This window comes from Macrobrachium rosenbergii, chromosome 8 (genome assembly GCF_040412425.1).
Source record: "Macrobrachium rosenbergii isolate ZJJX-2024 chromosome 8, ASM4041242v1, whole genome shotgun sequence".
Classification (NCBI taxonomy): Eukaryota; Metazoa; Arthropoda; class Malacostraca; order Decapoda; family Palaemonidae; genus Macrobrachium; species Macrobrachium rosenbergii.
This window is the reverse complement of record NC_089748.1, coordinates 73,171,650-73,187,407: the sequence shown is the minus strand read 5'-3', so window position 1 is coordinate 73,187,407 and position 15,758 is coordinate 73,171,650. Positions and strand designations below refer to the sequence as shown.

General features: G+C 34.1%; 1 protein-coding gene and 1 long non-coding RNA gene across 4 annotated transcripts in view; one reads left to right on the top strand and one right to left on the bottom strand.

Moving 5' to 3' along the window:
- Positions 1 to 5,150, top strand: part of LOC136840995 (uncharacterized) — a 585,109-nt gene extending 579,959 nt beyond the window's left edge. The window contains exon 5 of the long non-coding RNA XR_010853812.1: positions 3,299 to 5,150. This is a non-coding gene — a long non-coding RNA (uncharacterized lncRNA). The remainder of the gene's footprint in view (positions 1 to 3,298) is intronic.
- The window catches only part of AMPKalpha (AMP-activated protein kinase alpha subunit), a 170,760-nt gene that overhangs the window by 11,164 nt on the left and 143,838 nt on the right, over positions 1 to 15,758 (bottom strand). For 2 of the 3 annotated variants that reach the window (XM_067108014.1, XM_067108015.1), the window contains exons 12-14: positions 7,473 to 7,550; positions 7,066 to 7,136; positions 6,648 to 6,819 (exon numbers count right to left, since the gene is read on the bottom strand). In XM_067108014.1, the coding sequence (XP_066964115.1) occupies positions 6,648 to 6,819; positions 7,066 to 7,136; positions 7,473 to 7,550 (321 nt within the window). Of the gene's footprint in view, positions 1 to 6,647; positions 6,959 to 7,000; positions 7,137 to 7,472; positions 7,551 to 15,758 lie in introns of all 3 variants that reach the window. The other variant, XR_010853811.1, reaches the window with a different exon arrangement.

The window sequence follows — 15,758 nt, the reverse complement described above, 5'->3', positions numbered from 1 at the left end:
CAACCCATAATCCACTATGATTCTAAGAATTGAAGAAAACAAAAGAGTAAAACTATTCTATCTCTGAAACTACAAATGATCCAAACAAAAAACATGTATAGTAAAGTGGGGTAAAAAAAAAAGTGATTTTCCACAAAGTTGAAAATATTAATTGTATTTAATTATATGTTGAACATTGGATGTGTGGTATAGAAACTGTAGCCAATGACTCACAATATGCAAAAGTAAAGAGAGAAATAAATCTTATGGTTTTTCCAAAAATTTTAAAAATATAGAAACTTTTTTTCCCCTTCACGTGGGGTAAAAAAAGTGCAATTATGGGGTAAAAAAAGTTAGTCCTCATTTAAGACTAATCCATAGCCTAAGCATTGTAGAAATAGGCTATTAAACATGAAATAAGGAAAGATAATGTTCACATAAATTTCTGGAAAGAAAAGTGCACTCCTTAGCGTAAAAAAATATGTATATGAGGCCTGTATCACAAACAAATAAGAGAACTAAAGAAAAGAAAAATGGATCCTTGACCAATGACAAAACATAGCTTGTTATAATCTGAAAGAGCAAATGCAAATAATCTCTGATCTTCTCTTTATACATTTCTCATTTTCTTCGGCGAGGGAAACCCTTGTCTTTTAATTAAATTGTATCTCTGAACTGCCTCATTTTCTTCAAATCGATACCACTGTTTCCCTTTTATATCCAATCAAGAATTGGTGTTGCAGTGTCCTCTTTTGGAGGCCATCCCCACCTCACTTGTTTATTGTCACTTGAAACAACTTTACGCGACATGAATTTTACTTGCACTTTAATTGGGGATTTTCATCCTCCAAAATGTCAACACTTTCCCCAATAGTGGATCTTTTCCCAGTAAACTTCATAAAACTCATCTAGCTGAATATCTGCATAATGAGGAAGCCTTGCTGCTAGGTTTTCATGAATCAGTGACCTCTTCATAATAAGTGATAGGGTATCCACATTAGATTCGTCAAGTTCTGATTCAACAAGCTTGGACTCATCAAATTCTGTTTCTGAACTTGAAATCTCTGCATAGGGTTCATCTAGCTCTGAGTCAGAGTCCTCAATAATTTTCCTTTTGGTAGGCTTCTTCTTAGACTGCTGCTTAGCTTTTTCCACCTTAATAAAGTCAGTGTGTGTAATAATTTTGGCATGCATGCTAATTCGACTTTTCTTTGCAGGTTTATTGTCCTTGAATACATCATTCATTTCATTTACAGTTAAATAATGTAAAATGATACCTATAAGTTCATCTTTAGTTGGTGCTAGTCCCATTTCTGACATATGCCGTAGGTACATTTGCAAACTTTTCTTCTAACTCACGATTCAACCATGTACTTCTTCCTTGTTTCTGGAGGCATGTTTTCTCTAGTCTTCTTGATACGCTGTGAGAGCATTGTTGAGGACAAGAAATATTTTATAGCTGTAGTTTTAATGTGCTCCTTGTTCAACTTCTGAAATAGCAGCAGTAATACTTGCATCAGTGTAGAGTTTGGGAGTAGGCTTGTAAACACTAGGCATGGCTAATTCCTCCTTACTGATTTACACTAAAACATGCAAGAGAATTCTCTAGAATATAAACAAAGCATGGCAGATATAGAAAATAGGATTGATATATGTACAGAAAATGGGTTTAATGAGAGAGAATGCTACATAAAAGTAGGTGGGGTAAAAATGCCCTTGTGGGGTAATTAAAGTGAGGCACTGTTTTTACCCATTGCATAGGGACAAAATGGGGTAAAAATCCCCCTCACTGTGTCATAGCCATAATAATCTGAAAAAGCTACTTAAATTAATTGAAGAATTTGACATCTTGTTAATAAGATCCCTGAGTTTCAAAGGAACCCTAGCTATATATGAAGCATGGCATTCACTTGAAAAAAATATCCAAAATCTTTTTTGTAATGAGACCTTTTTGTTTTGACTTCAAATATTCACTATTAATTCTCTGTTATACCTATAGCCTCTGTTTTTGCACACAGCCTTCTTATGATAATAGAGTGCAAGATGATATACTTTGGGAAAGTGCTGAGTCTTCGGATAAAAAAACTGGGGGATCACTGTTTTTACCCCACATACCCCCCTAACTTTTTTTACCCCACTCTATCATAAATAATTTATCTCATCCAGTCTGCAGTTGATCCCTTATGCCACTGTCCTAGAAGTTAAACTCTTTCGTCTGCAAAAAAACATAAGATCCAGCCATCATAATTAAATACACTCCCAGTCTGTAGCTGATTCACCTTGCCAAATTGAAAATGATTATTGTCAAGGCAGCATCAAGAAAATTTTCTCAACGAAGTAAGAGCAAATTACAGTTAGATTAAGTTTAGAAGGATATGGAAATTACTACACTGTTGTATAAAATCCTATCGTCTGCTTCTTAACACCATGTGATCCAGCACAAAATTGCATGGAAGCTGAAGTGGATGTAGCAATAAGTTACACTCATACCTCATGCATTTGCGTTTCTGGAGTTGTGAAAATTTCGTTGGAACCTAAGTAATTTTCATCAACGATATTTTCACTGATCTGTGTACAGTACATATGTTTCTTTACTTTACTGAATTGCACCTTCACTATATGACTTCTGTGACATATGAAGTTTACCTAGTTTACCTTCTTGGCAATACAAAGAAAATGTCAGTCATTAAGTTTACAATCCCATTCGTTACTTGGTTTTACCTTACTGTAAGTGCAAAAGAAAATGGCAGCCAATGAATTAATAAGGGCAAACATTAATATACCGTACTGTAAGTGCACTAGTGTGGCAAATACCCATTAGACAATACTGTTCTCTTTTTTATGCCAACCATTTATTAAATTTTTTTAAGGGTAATGTATTAAGCTAACTTTTAAATTAAATTAAAGTGCTTTGGGAGCATGATTTGGGTCATAAAGGGTTTTAACTCTTAAAAAATTTGCATTTATTAGTATTTTTAGTGACTTTTACCAAACATTTGCGATCCTCCAGGTCTGCAATGGGCTCTTTCGAGATATTACTGTATTTCATACACTTCTCCCTTAAATTCAATATTCCTCCTAAAAGGATATGAAAGTTATTATTTTTATGCACTTTGCCCTATCTTCAAAGATCCCTTCTTAAAGGACATGGAGATAATAGTTGAATAAAATATGATTGTCCTCAGGACAGCAAATGGCTTAAACACTCATCCTCAGAACAGCAAATAATCCAGTCAAAAAGGAAATAGCTGCAGCAAGTAAATTGAACAGAGTTAACTGGCTACAGCTGATCTATTAATAAATTTCTCTCTCTTTTCAGAACAGCAAATGACACAGCCAAGAGGCACAAGATGACTACTGATAACTTTTCAAGTTTGCAGCTGGTCCCTTGCCAAAATTAATCACCATTCAAGTGAGATGTGAACCTGAGTGGTTGTAGAATGAAACTTTCAATATGTAGAACAACAAATGTTCCACTCAAGAATATATTTGATAAACTTCTCTCTAGTCTGTGGTTTACATATCCTTGCCAAGGAAGATTGTGAAAGAAACACTTATTCTGAACAGTGCTAGACATAAAAATTATCCATCTGAGAAGGTTATGGAGATGGAATGTTTAATAAACTTGATCTGCAAAACAACTTATGATCCAGCCAAGAACAATAAGTTGATGGCTGTTAAAATATGCCTCTTTGGCCAGTAGCTGCTTTGCCAAGATGAACTTCTCAGAAGAATCACAAAAGACGAATTTTCAACAAAATGAAGAACTAAGAAAATTAAAACAAAATGGCTGAGAAGGATACGGAGGTTGAATAAAATCTCCCTCTCCTGTCTGCAGGAGAATTTTATTATACAATATGCATGAAGAGTAATGAAAGAGAATTATGTTAGGCTGATACATGTTCCTGAGGATGTGGAAAGAATTTAAACAGTTGATCCCTCTTCCTAATTGCTGAGCAAACTCTTACATCTGCAAAACAAATAATGATCCAGCCAAGAAGGATAGGGAGATAACATGCTGGATGAACTCCAGTCTGTAGATGACACAACTTCCCAAGATGATATATTACTTTGTAAAGGAGGCACCAAGAAAGATATAGACAGTTAAAGATAATTATCCTCCCTGATGAACTCCAATCTGTAGAAAAACCACCTTGCCTAGATGGAAAATTCTTTTTTAAAGGAGACACCAATAAAAGATGTAATCTGTAGCTGTTCATCTTACAAAGATGAAAATTTATGTAATGAGGCACAGTAATTCTCAAACAAGTGAGAGAAGATTACAGATGATCCAACTTAGTGTTGAATAACCTCATCTCTCTTGTCTTCAGGGCAACAAAATGATCCAACCAAGAAACAGAAATGTCTAATGAAACTGATCCCTTGCCAATATGAATCATTAAAGTAGTATGTGAGGGTAGTTGTAAAATTAACACTTTCATTATATAGAACTACTAATGATCCACCGATGAAGGATATGTTAAATAAACCCGTATTCACCCATTTGTGGCTAATATCCCTGAGTTCACCTGCTGCAGAGTACTTCCTTTGATACTTTTATCATCAGTTATGAAAGCTGCTTTACACTGGTCCTCCTCATCCTACCTACTTTTATACTTAATTGAAAATCCCTTATGGATTTTCTCCCTTTCTACTTAGATCTTTTGTAAAAGTAGAAAGTGTTTCTTTATCACCTGGCACAGACTGCTTCAAAGGCATTTTAAGTAACAGCACTAGCACGAAGAACTTCCCACTTCATATTCTTTTGACTGCATCTTAATTAAAAGATCAACCATATTAGCAATTGCTGTATTAGTGAAAAACCACCAAGGGCATACAGTCTGTTTTAAAAGTATACACAGTTGGCAAAATTTAACAGCGGAACTTAATTCATCAGTGCTATTAAGGAACGACAGTACAAAACTAGCATACATTTATCATCCTTCGCTTGCTCTGTATTGAAGGAACTTTCTGCCTTCTACTGTATGTGGTGCAGGACTTTGTCTCATTCTCTTAATTACCATATTGTAATTGTGAGAACGAAGATTTTAAATAGGGGCAGGGTTTTTATTCTAATCCCTCAATGGTTTGCATTTATTGTATGTACAAATATTTCAAATTTGGAAATTCCACATTAGCTTGTAATAGAATTTTGTTTAACTTTATATAAGTCAAAAGGCACATTGTAATGGTATTGTTAGTATTCTTTATTAATGACAACTAAGTTTCCCAAAATTAATTTCCAAAGGTACTGTTGCTTGGTTTAGCATTTTGAAACAGTTACAGGACTTTTTCATCATGTTAGGAACAAGCCCAAGTCACAGCAGACATCCAAATTATCAAAACATTCTAGACAATAAGGTTGAGCATACTCGTAGTTCATAGCATGTTTATTGTCAACTCAGAGCAATATCACTCTTCTGTACATTGTACTGTAACCAAAGTGTTTTATTATTAAAGCAAAATTATTTCTTCAATGATCCCTAGTAAAATATTAATAAGTCTGAAAATTCCAAATGACTGAACTTATTTGAAAAATAAGTCTTTTGATCAGCTTGCTAAGTAATTGTAATTCAATCATAATATGATATCACTTATGTATGGCCTGAAACAATGGCAGGTTTAGTGGTGGGGTGTTAAACCAAGAAATATAAGATTCCACTAACCCATGAAATATCACATTCGTGCAGTCTCGGAAAGTAGATTCTACTTCCATCATTACTCACTATAACTGTTAATGACATTTCTATTTCCCTTGCTTTTCTTGAGGAAATAACAGATAAATAAGAGAGAGAGTATCAATACTTACACTGTTATTTTGTTCCTTACCAATACTTACACCTATAGATAGGTATTCTTTTTAATGGTAACAAACTTGCAAGACAAGTATCTGTTGCTGGATCAAACATACAGAAATATCTCTGACACTTGGAAGTGTGACATTACAGCATCTCAGCAGCAAGGCTTGTGTGCTGAACACAAATTTCTGTGGCATTCATCCTAATTATTGTGGGGGGATCACCACTCAAACAACTTGTTGAAAAGACAAGATTCCAGGGGGCTAAGGACGTGAAAATATGACAAAAACATTAAAACCTGACGTATATAACACAGGTGTTTTCTAAGAAATGTGAAAAAGAAACTTTGGCACAATGTTCATTTGTAGAGCAACAATTTGTAAACTACCATGAAAAAGTATCTTTATACCTCTCAGTTATATCAGCCACACCAAGAAAAATTTTTTTTTATCTACAAACAATATTATTGTAGTTGATAATGGAAGATTTATTCTGAATCTTTTCTATACTTTTCCACACTTTTCCTTTCTAAAAATTAATTGTAATACTGTAATATTTTACACATGCCTCATAATACTGTCTTGAGTTTTGGATATGAGTGTACAAAATGGCCTAAAAAGAAAAATAATGTTCTGACAATTGCAGGAGACAAAGAGACCCCTCTTGAACATTTTTGAAATGCATTACTATAATATAAAATTCTTTATCCCCTAGAAAGCTAAAGAATTTAGTACTGTTGTAATAATATACTTAAAAAATCTACACAAGGAGGATCTTGATGTTTCTTTCAGTGTATAAAGTCTTATCAAGCAGGACATTTTTACAAATACATAAATGATAATTCAGAAGTACAGAAGATAATGTACTCACTTCTCCTTTCATTGTATAAGGCTTCGTTAACATCATTTGATATTATCTTGAAATCCAAGAGGTGTGATTTATAATCTACTTGGTACAGTTGCAGTGCCATGTGTACATAGTTTGAAGTTACAGGGTTCTTTCGTCGAACTCGCACATGGAAAGGGTTAACAACCTTCCACTCCTGTGGAAAAAGAAATACAGAGGCATTATCTTTTCATATAATAACATAAAATTAACATATTTTATCTTTTAATTACTGCAAATTACTTGAGACTGTTGCTGTAATGTGATAATCATAAAAATCTGACTGCGTACAGGGACTGCATTAACTACTTAGTCTAAGTTATATAAAAGCCAAAAGCTTTTGTTTAATGTAGAAATTAATATGCTGAAATTTTATAAACTGCAAAATACTTAAACTACTTACAAACCCTAGAACCTTCATGGCTTTGTACACTTCACTCATTATGTCAAGTGGTTTGCTCTGAGAACGGATACCTGTAAAAAAGATGCCCATGAGAATGTTCTTTAAGAAGACTCAACTTTTTCCCCAAAGGTCGGATTCCCATTGTTTGAATGGCTAAATCTATTTAGACTATTGTCTATGTCCAAGTTTTTCCATTCAATAAAGTATAAATACTTCTATCCATCTGCTGATAGAAAAGCTATTTGCAAATAAAACGACTGCAAAATGCATGCAGAATATTTGCATGATATATAATTATGAAAATTTGTTATTACTATTATTCATGATATAAGCAGACAATGAACTTTTACTTACACCACATAATGAGAGATGTAATTTCTTTACAAATATCAACTTCTCTAACTTACCAAGATGCCACTTTGCTCTCTTAACTGGCGTTCCTTTTGGTACTCCTCTGTCTCCACTTAGCGCCCTTTCACGCAAAGCTGTAAAAAATCAGGAGGATTAATTCTGATGCAGTTAATAAACAGTAATAAAAGTTTGGTAATGAATACTATTCAAAAGGTAACCATACTCAGTAAAATACCAGAGTAAATCCCTACTTTAAAAGACAGAATTTTTAATAGATACTGTATTAGTATGCAAAAAATTAAAGCCAAAATCTTGTTAAAACTAATATGGTTTCTTTTTAAATACTTTCAACAAACCTAAATCTACAAGCATAAGCTTTGTTAACCCTTTATTTTTGCAAGCATGGCAAACTATCAATCATACAAATATGATCATTTAAATATTTTAATACATTTTGCACATTACAGAAAAAAAATTGTTTAAGGTAGGATAAAGCTATTTTGTATTACTTCTGTCTTAATCTTCACTTCTTTCAAAACAAAATCAGGTTGTGGACAAACACCTAAGTGACTAGTGCTCATAACTATACAAAGAACACCTTGCAATAAGTGTCACAACCCAAAAAATTTCCTAGGCCTGTTTTATCGTAATCCTTCATCTTTTTAATGGTAAACTGATCACAATAAGCACAAAAATCCTTCAAATCTCAAAATGTTTATTACTTCACTCATCATGATACCTAAATCAGGTTTTCCCTTTCCGTTCTTTCTACCTAGTGTACTTTCTATTTTATACCCTAGCAGTCAAATTCCTCATCTATATAACTTCTACAATATTCTGAGCATCCTACTACAAAGCATTCTGCTACTTCCATATCTACCTTTCTGTAACTGACTGCCTTCTCCCCTTTTCATTTTTATTACATTGTACCTGTCTGTACAACCCCTCTCCACTTGTTAATATCCAATACTGCTGTCAATTCTGAAGAAAGGCAACTGAGACCTAACTTACACTGCCACTAAAAAAAATTTGTTATACATTATACACTGACTCAAAGATCATGAGGCTAACATATTTCAGATAAATATGACCTATTGTTTGGTCATTATCTTTACAATTAGTTGGATAATCTCATGAGTCTCTCATATGTATCAAAGGTAGTAGGCTCTAATTACTAAACTTCTCTGCTTCAGGCCACTCTTCATCACACTGCAAACTCATATTGATATTTTATCTACCACCTTTATCTACATAGTCTTTCATATGTTATGCCACCTCTTACTTGTTCCTTTGCATGGGCTTTGCCTAAAACCTTTTCTTTATTTCTTTTCCTGTCACCCTCTCTTTTAAACTAGCAGCTTTTCATCATTATCAAGTACTTAGTATGTTTTTATGAAGATACTTAAAACCATGAAAACAAGTGCCTCACAAATTTAGTACAATACTCCTTTCCATTTCTTCATTTTTTCTTATGAGCAGTTAAAAACTTGGTTGAAAAGTCATCTTCACCTTTTGAACACTTGCAATTCATCCATTTACAGGTTTGGACACTTGTCTGAGTTTACAAATGCCCAGTGAATACATTTGCATAAAAGATTAGTACATCAACAGTTTTGCTATTATGATTTCTCACATACAGTACTGTATTTCATTCACACTTTTAAGACCTTGTCAATCCTAGTCTGTAATATTGTTCTCAAACTTTTTTTTCTTTTTTATTTTTGACCAAAATGGAATGGCAGCATTCATATAATAGTTGACCTTGCCCTCTATTCTGTGTCATTTTTCAGCCTTGCAAACCATCTTTCTAATTTCATCATTCCCATATCACTGTAAGTGTATATAAACCCAAAAAAGTACTATACATTAATGGGGATTTTACAAAATATCTGATGTAGTCTCTTAACCCTTAAACGCCGAGCCTCTATTTACAAAAGTGTCTGCCGTATGCCGGCGGCGTTTGGGAGTTAGCTCCGAAGCGGAAAAAAAAAATTTTTTTTTCAAAAAATCACAGCACACTTAGTTTTTAAGATTAAGAGTTCATTTTTGGCTCCTTTTTTTGACATTGCCTGAAGTTTAGTATGCAACCATCAGAAATGAAAAAAAAATATCATATATAAATATTGAAATATATGACAGCACAAAAAAAAATTTCATATATAATTGTACAGTATACAAATCGTGCTGTGAGCAAAAAGCTAATGAGTTATATTTTTTTCTTTGTATTGTACACTAAATTGTGATGATTTTGGTATATAACAAATTGTAAAACAATCAAAGCAACACAGAGAATATATCACAAAATTATGCACGAATTCGTAACGCGCAGACTTAAAAAAGGTTTTTTTCAAAAATTCACCATAAATCGAAATATTGTGCTAAAGACTCCCCGTTTCTTGCAAAATGAAGGTAATTGATTGAATATTTCTAGACTGTAAGTGTTTTACCTTACAATTGCAGTTTTTTACCATTTCGGTCGAGTTAAAGTTGACTGAAGGTCGAATTTTTTCTATTTATCGTGATTTATATGAAAATATTTCAAAACAGATAAAAGCTACAACCATGACTTATGTTTTGTTGTATTCTACATGAAATTGCGCGCATTTTCATATATAAAACTTTATGTAACGACTAATATAAAACGGTGCAAACATTATGACAAAATGACGAATGAATTTCTGAAATTTTTGGCCGAGTTACCGCGTGGACGTAAGGAAAAAGTTTTTTTTAAAAAATTCACCATAAATCGAAATATTGTGCTAGAGACTTCCAATTTGTTGCAAAATGAAGGTAAATGATTGAATATTACTAGAATGTAAGCATTTTAGCTTACAACTGCGTTTTTCAACCACTTCGGTCGAGTCAAAGTTGACCGAAGGTTGAAATTTTGGCACCATGATTTATATGAAAATATTTCAAAACTGATAGAAGCTACAACCATGAGTTATTTTCTGTTGTATTCTACATGAAATTGTGCACATTTTCATATATAAAAGTTTATGTAACGACTAATGTAAAACGGTGCAAACATTACGACAAAGTGACGAAAGAATTTCAGAGATGTTCGGCCGAGTTACCGAGCGCGGACGTAAGGAAAAAGTTTTAAAAAATTCACCATAAATTGAAATATTGTGCTAGAGACTTCCAATTTGCTGCAAAATGAAGGTAAAGGATTGAATATTACTAGAATGTAAGATTTTTAGCTTACAATTGCATTTTTCGACCATTTCGGTCGGGTCAAAGTTGACTGAAGGTTGGAATTTTGGCACATCGTGATTTATATGAGAAAATTTCAAAACTGATAGAAGCTACAACCATGAGTTATTTTTTGTTGTATTCTACATGAAATTGCGCACATTTTCAAATATAAAACTTTATGTAACGACTAATATAAAACGGTGCAAACATTACGACAAAGTGACGAAAGAATTTCTGAGATGTTCGGCAGAGTTACGGCGAGCGTAAGGAAAAAGTTTTTCAGAAATTCACCATAAATCGAAATATTGTGCTAGAGACTTCCAATTTGTTGCAAAATTAAGGTAAATGATTGAATATTACTAGAATGTAAGAGTTTTAGCTTACAATTGCGTTTTTCGACCATTTCAGTCGAGTCAAGGTTGACTGAAGGTTGAAATTTTGGCACATCGTGATTTATATGAAAATATTTCCAAACTGATAAAAGCTACAACCATGGGTTGTTTTTTGTTGTATTTTACATGAAATTGTGCACATTTTCATACATAAAACTTTACGTAACGGCTAATATACAACAGTGCAAAAATTATGACAAAATGACTAAAGAATTTCTGAAATTTTCGGCCGAGTTACTGTGCGGACATAAGGAAAAAGCTTTTTTCAAAAATTCACCATAAATCAAAATATTGAGCTAGAGATTTCCAATTTGTTGTAAAATGAAGGTAAATGATTGAACATTACTAGAATGTAAGAGTTTTAACTTACATTTGCATTTTTCGACCTTCTGGTCGAATCAAAGTTGACCGAAGGTTGAAATTTTTTGTAGTCGACGTACGGTATGTCCGCTCGTCACCCGACAGACAATTTTAGTCGACTTATGATACGTCCAGTCGGCGTTTAAAGGTTAAGTAATTATACACACTAATCCGTGGACACCAACAACAACAAATTATTAACATTTAAGCAGTGCTAGCATCACTAAACTACTGCTTGAAAAATTATTCCTGTACCTTATGGTTTATGTTTATCTTTCTGTGTAATCTTGTAACATTAGGGATCAGCAACATCACAACAGTCAAAGATTCCATGAATGCAGGTACAGCCATTTACTTGTAACACACTCATAAAATACTGTTTTATTGCAATAAGAGGATGGGGAAATCTGTAATATACAACAGTAAAGTACCCATCTTATTACTGACTGGAAAGAGCAGATCAACTAAAAAGACTGGAGGGTTGCACCCAACTCTTTAGTTTACAATACTGGAGTACACAACCTAGCCTCCAATGTTGCTGAGGCAAGGACTTTCAAGAACATTTTCCCTATGATACTGTCGGGGTACTGTTAGGTACTAACCATTCCCTACTAACTATGGATTTGATGATTGCACTACTACAAGAATGTGACTTACAAGAATGTGACTTATGCCTTTCCCTCCTTACTAGCAAACATCCTGTCTCTAACAAACAGCAGCAAAAAGGTCAAAAGTACATCTTCTGTTTTGCAGTTGCAACTTTTCCCACAAGCTATTAAAAATCAATTCTTTCAGTTCTGTACTACACTCCTGTACACATTCTGGTAAAAAAGATTATATGCCACTTTCAATCAAACTGCCACAAGTAAAGTCCTAGAACATAGATCTGACAACTTTTATCTGATACTAAACCAAGAATAATTCAAATTCACTTGCATTCCTGCTAAGTGATATTAATTCTGTAAATGAGTAATGTACTGTACATGGATAGAATACAACCACAAGCAAATTAATTAGTGAAATGGGTTGAAATAACATAATATTTGCATTTAGAAAAACCCAAACCCCTGAATTATTTACCTGGAAGATATATTTACAAATAAAACCAAGTACTGTAAGTATTAACTTCAATAGTATACTAAAAAAAATTCAAAAGCCAGCGAGAAATGTGCAGGTATCTTTAATCTCACTCCTACTTTCTCTAAAAAATCCTTGATGATAGGAATGTATACTAACAGATTGACCATCACATCTTTAACATAAGAGTACCTCAATAAAATTATGCATTTAACCATGTGATGTGATATTTCATTTACTATCTTTTTCAGTTATAATCAAATGCAAAAATAATCATGCAAACAATGTCAATTCATACTGGTGTTATTCACTATTCTCTATGTATATTAAAATGAAAGCAGGCGTTATTCACTATTCCCTACAAATAATGAGTAGCAGGTGTTATTCACTATTCCCTATACATAATAAATGAGTAGCAGGTGTTAGTCAATATTACTGACAATTTACCTTCTGGTCTAAAAATATACTTTCACCAGACTTTTACAATTTACAGTCTTTTGTAGAAATCTTTTGACTAGAACTAAATATCTTCTTTGATGTACAATATTTCATTTACTTTCATTATTTAGGCTACAATTAAATGCTAAAATAACCTACATGGAGTAGGTAGTGAGACCATAATTTTGTAAAATCAAAATGACTACAATTACAAACATACCAAGTAAGAAATTCAATCTTCACATTGAAATAAACATCCCAATTCATCACAGCCTTCCTATTATATCATAATTAAAAGTAATTACAAAGATAAATGTCACTCTTTTAGGTCTATATATTCACTATAAATATTAATTAATCTACACTATGCTTATGACTGCAGCCTTAAACTTTGTTACCCACTGGACTTCAATACACATCATTGTGTAGAAGGCTATTGAACTATCTCCTCAGACTTATACATATTGACTACAGTAATTTGTGAGGACTATTCTGAGTACAGTTTTTCATTGTGCCTAGACATATATCAGATTTTCCGTAAATGGTATTATGGGCTTTATCATCATTTATTCTTTACCAGTGACATGATTGTTGGTCTTGAATATATGAATATATGACACTGCCCAATGCAACAAATTTCAACTCAAATTGGTGTTATTCACTATTCATTATGTACAGTATAATAAATAAGGAACAAGTGTATTCATTATTCCTTATGTACAATAAATTTACCGCATTGCAAGAGGTTTTAATTTTACTGGCAATTCTTCTGTTTTAAAATGTACTTTTAACAACCTTTTTACAATTTACAGTCTTTTATAGGAACCTATTGACTAGAGCTAAATATCTTTGACTTTAGCCTCTTCACCACACCAGCATCTTTCTCTTGTAAAACTGACAGTCCATTTCCAGAATAATACTTTTAAAGTCAGATCTGTTACACTTACACAATGGGAGAAAGTAACATCTTGTAATGAGTAAAAAGCCACAATAATATAATTGATAAATTGTATATTTTAAGACACAAAAATATACAAAAGGGGATAAAAATGAGGAGCTTTAGGCCGTTTTGCATATGGTCCTCTTCAGCCAACTGATTCAGTTGGCTGAAGAGGATTCGTTAAACAGTCTAAAGCTCCTCATTTTTATCCCCTTTTTGTATATTTTTTGTCTTAAAATATACAATTTATCAATTATATTATTGTGGCTTTTTACTCATTATTTTCGATCACAATATAGTGATGCTCCACAGTAACATTTTGTTATGAACTAGTTTTAAATGAGTACTGCTGATCATTTTGCTGTATGGATGTACAAAATGCAGGGTAAAAAGAACATTAATTCTATTACTAGGCGAAGCTGGCAAAATATGCTGCTCTGTGAGACCTTTCCAGATAAACAGGTTCAATTTTATGCTGTCTGTGAGAATCTGTGCTGTTTATACCTGTATAGGATACAGCACTTTGTTCTTTATAAGATTCTGGATTGTCCGTCCTTAAGCTACTCAATTTTTAAACACATGGATCAGTGTAACTTTGACCTTAAATAGTAAATACACAGACTGAAGAGAGTTCTAACTTCAAAATAAAAAAAAGTGATGAATGATTATGTCTGAAGTCTCGAAATTATATATTAGTACAAAGTCTTGCTATTATGCAATTTTGTAAGTTACCCAGTATGTCACAATCAAGAAATAATAGATGAGCTTCACCAGTGCCAGCCTATACTACCAGCACTCAAATAAGGTACAATACAATTTTATTTTGCATCCATTAAACTCAGACTTTTATAAGTAAAACATAATATGAGTTTTTATTTTCCTTAATAAAGCAGTTTTGTATTTATATCATGCCTTTACATTAATAACCCTGTATTTCTATTTCACAGGGAATCAAAACCCCTTAACCCTTAAACGCCTGCTGGATGTTTTAAACGTCATCAAAAATTGTCTGTCGAATGCCGAGTGGACGTTGCAAAGGTCGACTGAAAATGCTTTTTTTAAATATTCGCGGAAAAATAATTATAGGCCTAGTTTGCGGAAGATTTCAAATCCCGTGCCTCGGCGGATGCTGGGAGTTCACGGATCCAGCTATTGTTTTGTTTCTGAGCGTCACCCAGATGCGCATGCGTGAATTCCCCCTTCTCGCATCAGAGAGCATCAGAGCAGCACCTTCGGAGCAATATTTTGACGCGCGAGGCGTGTTTTGTTGAACTTTGCGAGTGTTAGCGTATTCGTGCTGCAACAGAACGTTTGCAGAGATGTCACAAAGGCGTCAGGACCGTGAAAGGCACATACTGCCTGTCGGAAGTGAGCGTGTGGCGAGTTTTAGACTGGGATGCTGGAGAAGGACCCAGCAACCAAAGTGACCCAGCTTCTCAGCGGCGTGTTGTTAAGCCCGTGTGACCTATGGTGACTAAGGACCACATCCCGTTCCTTTTACGACCCCTAGGAAGCATCGGGGTGTCCTGAGGGGCATCCAAAAACATTTGGGAGGCCTCCAACAGAAGGACATAGACGAGTGCTTGTCAGAGCTCGATCGAGAGCAGGTGGGAAGTCCTGATTTCGGTGGTAGCTGGTCATCTAGCAATGAGGACATCACGCCTGATGTCAGCGATGATGAGTATTTGCCCCCAAGATCCGTACGGGATCCTAAGGAGGGAAGCGAACTAGAATTTAGTGGTTTTAGTGCTTATGAGGGAGAAAGTGAGATGGAGGAGGAGGAGGATGCGATTGTGGCTGGTGGGGGCGAGTGATGGGGAAAGTGAAGGAGGCGGCCCAGCTGGGAGTGTGGGAGTGCGAAGAGCGTGCCCATGCATGCGTCTTGGCGTCTTGCCGAGCGCAAACCCGTAGAAGGTCGCAACGCCACGGCAGCTCAG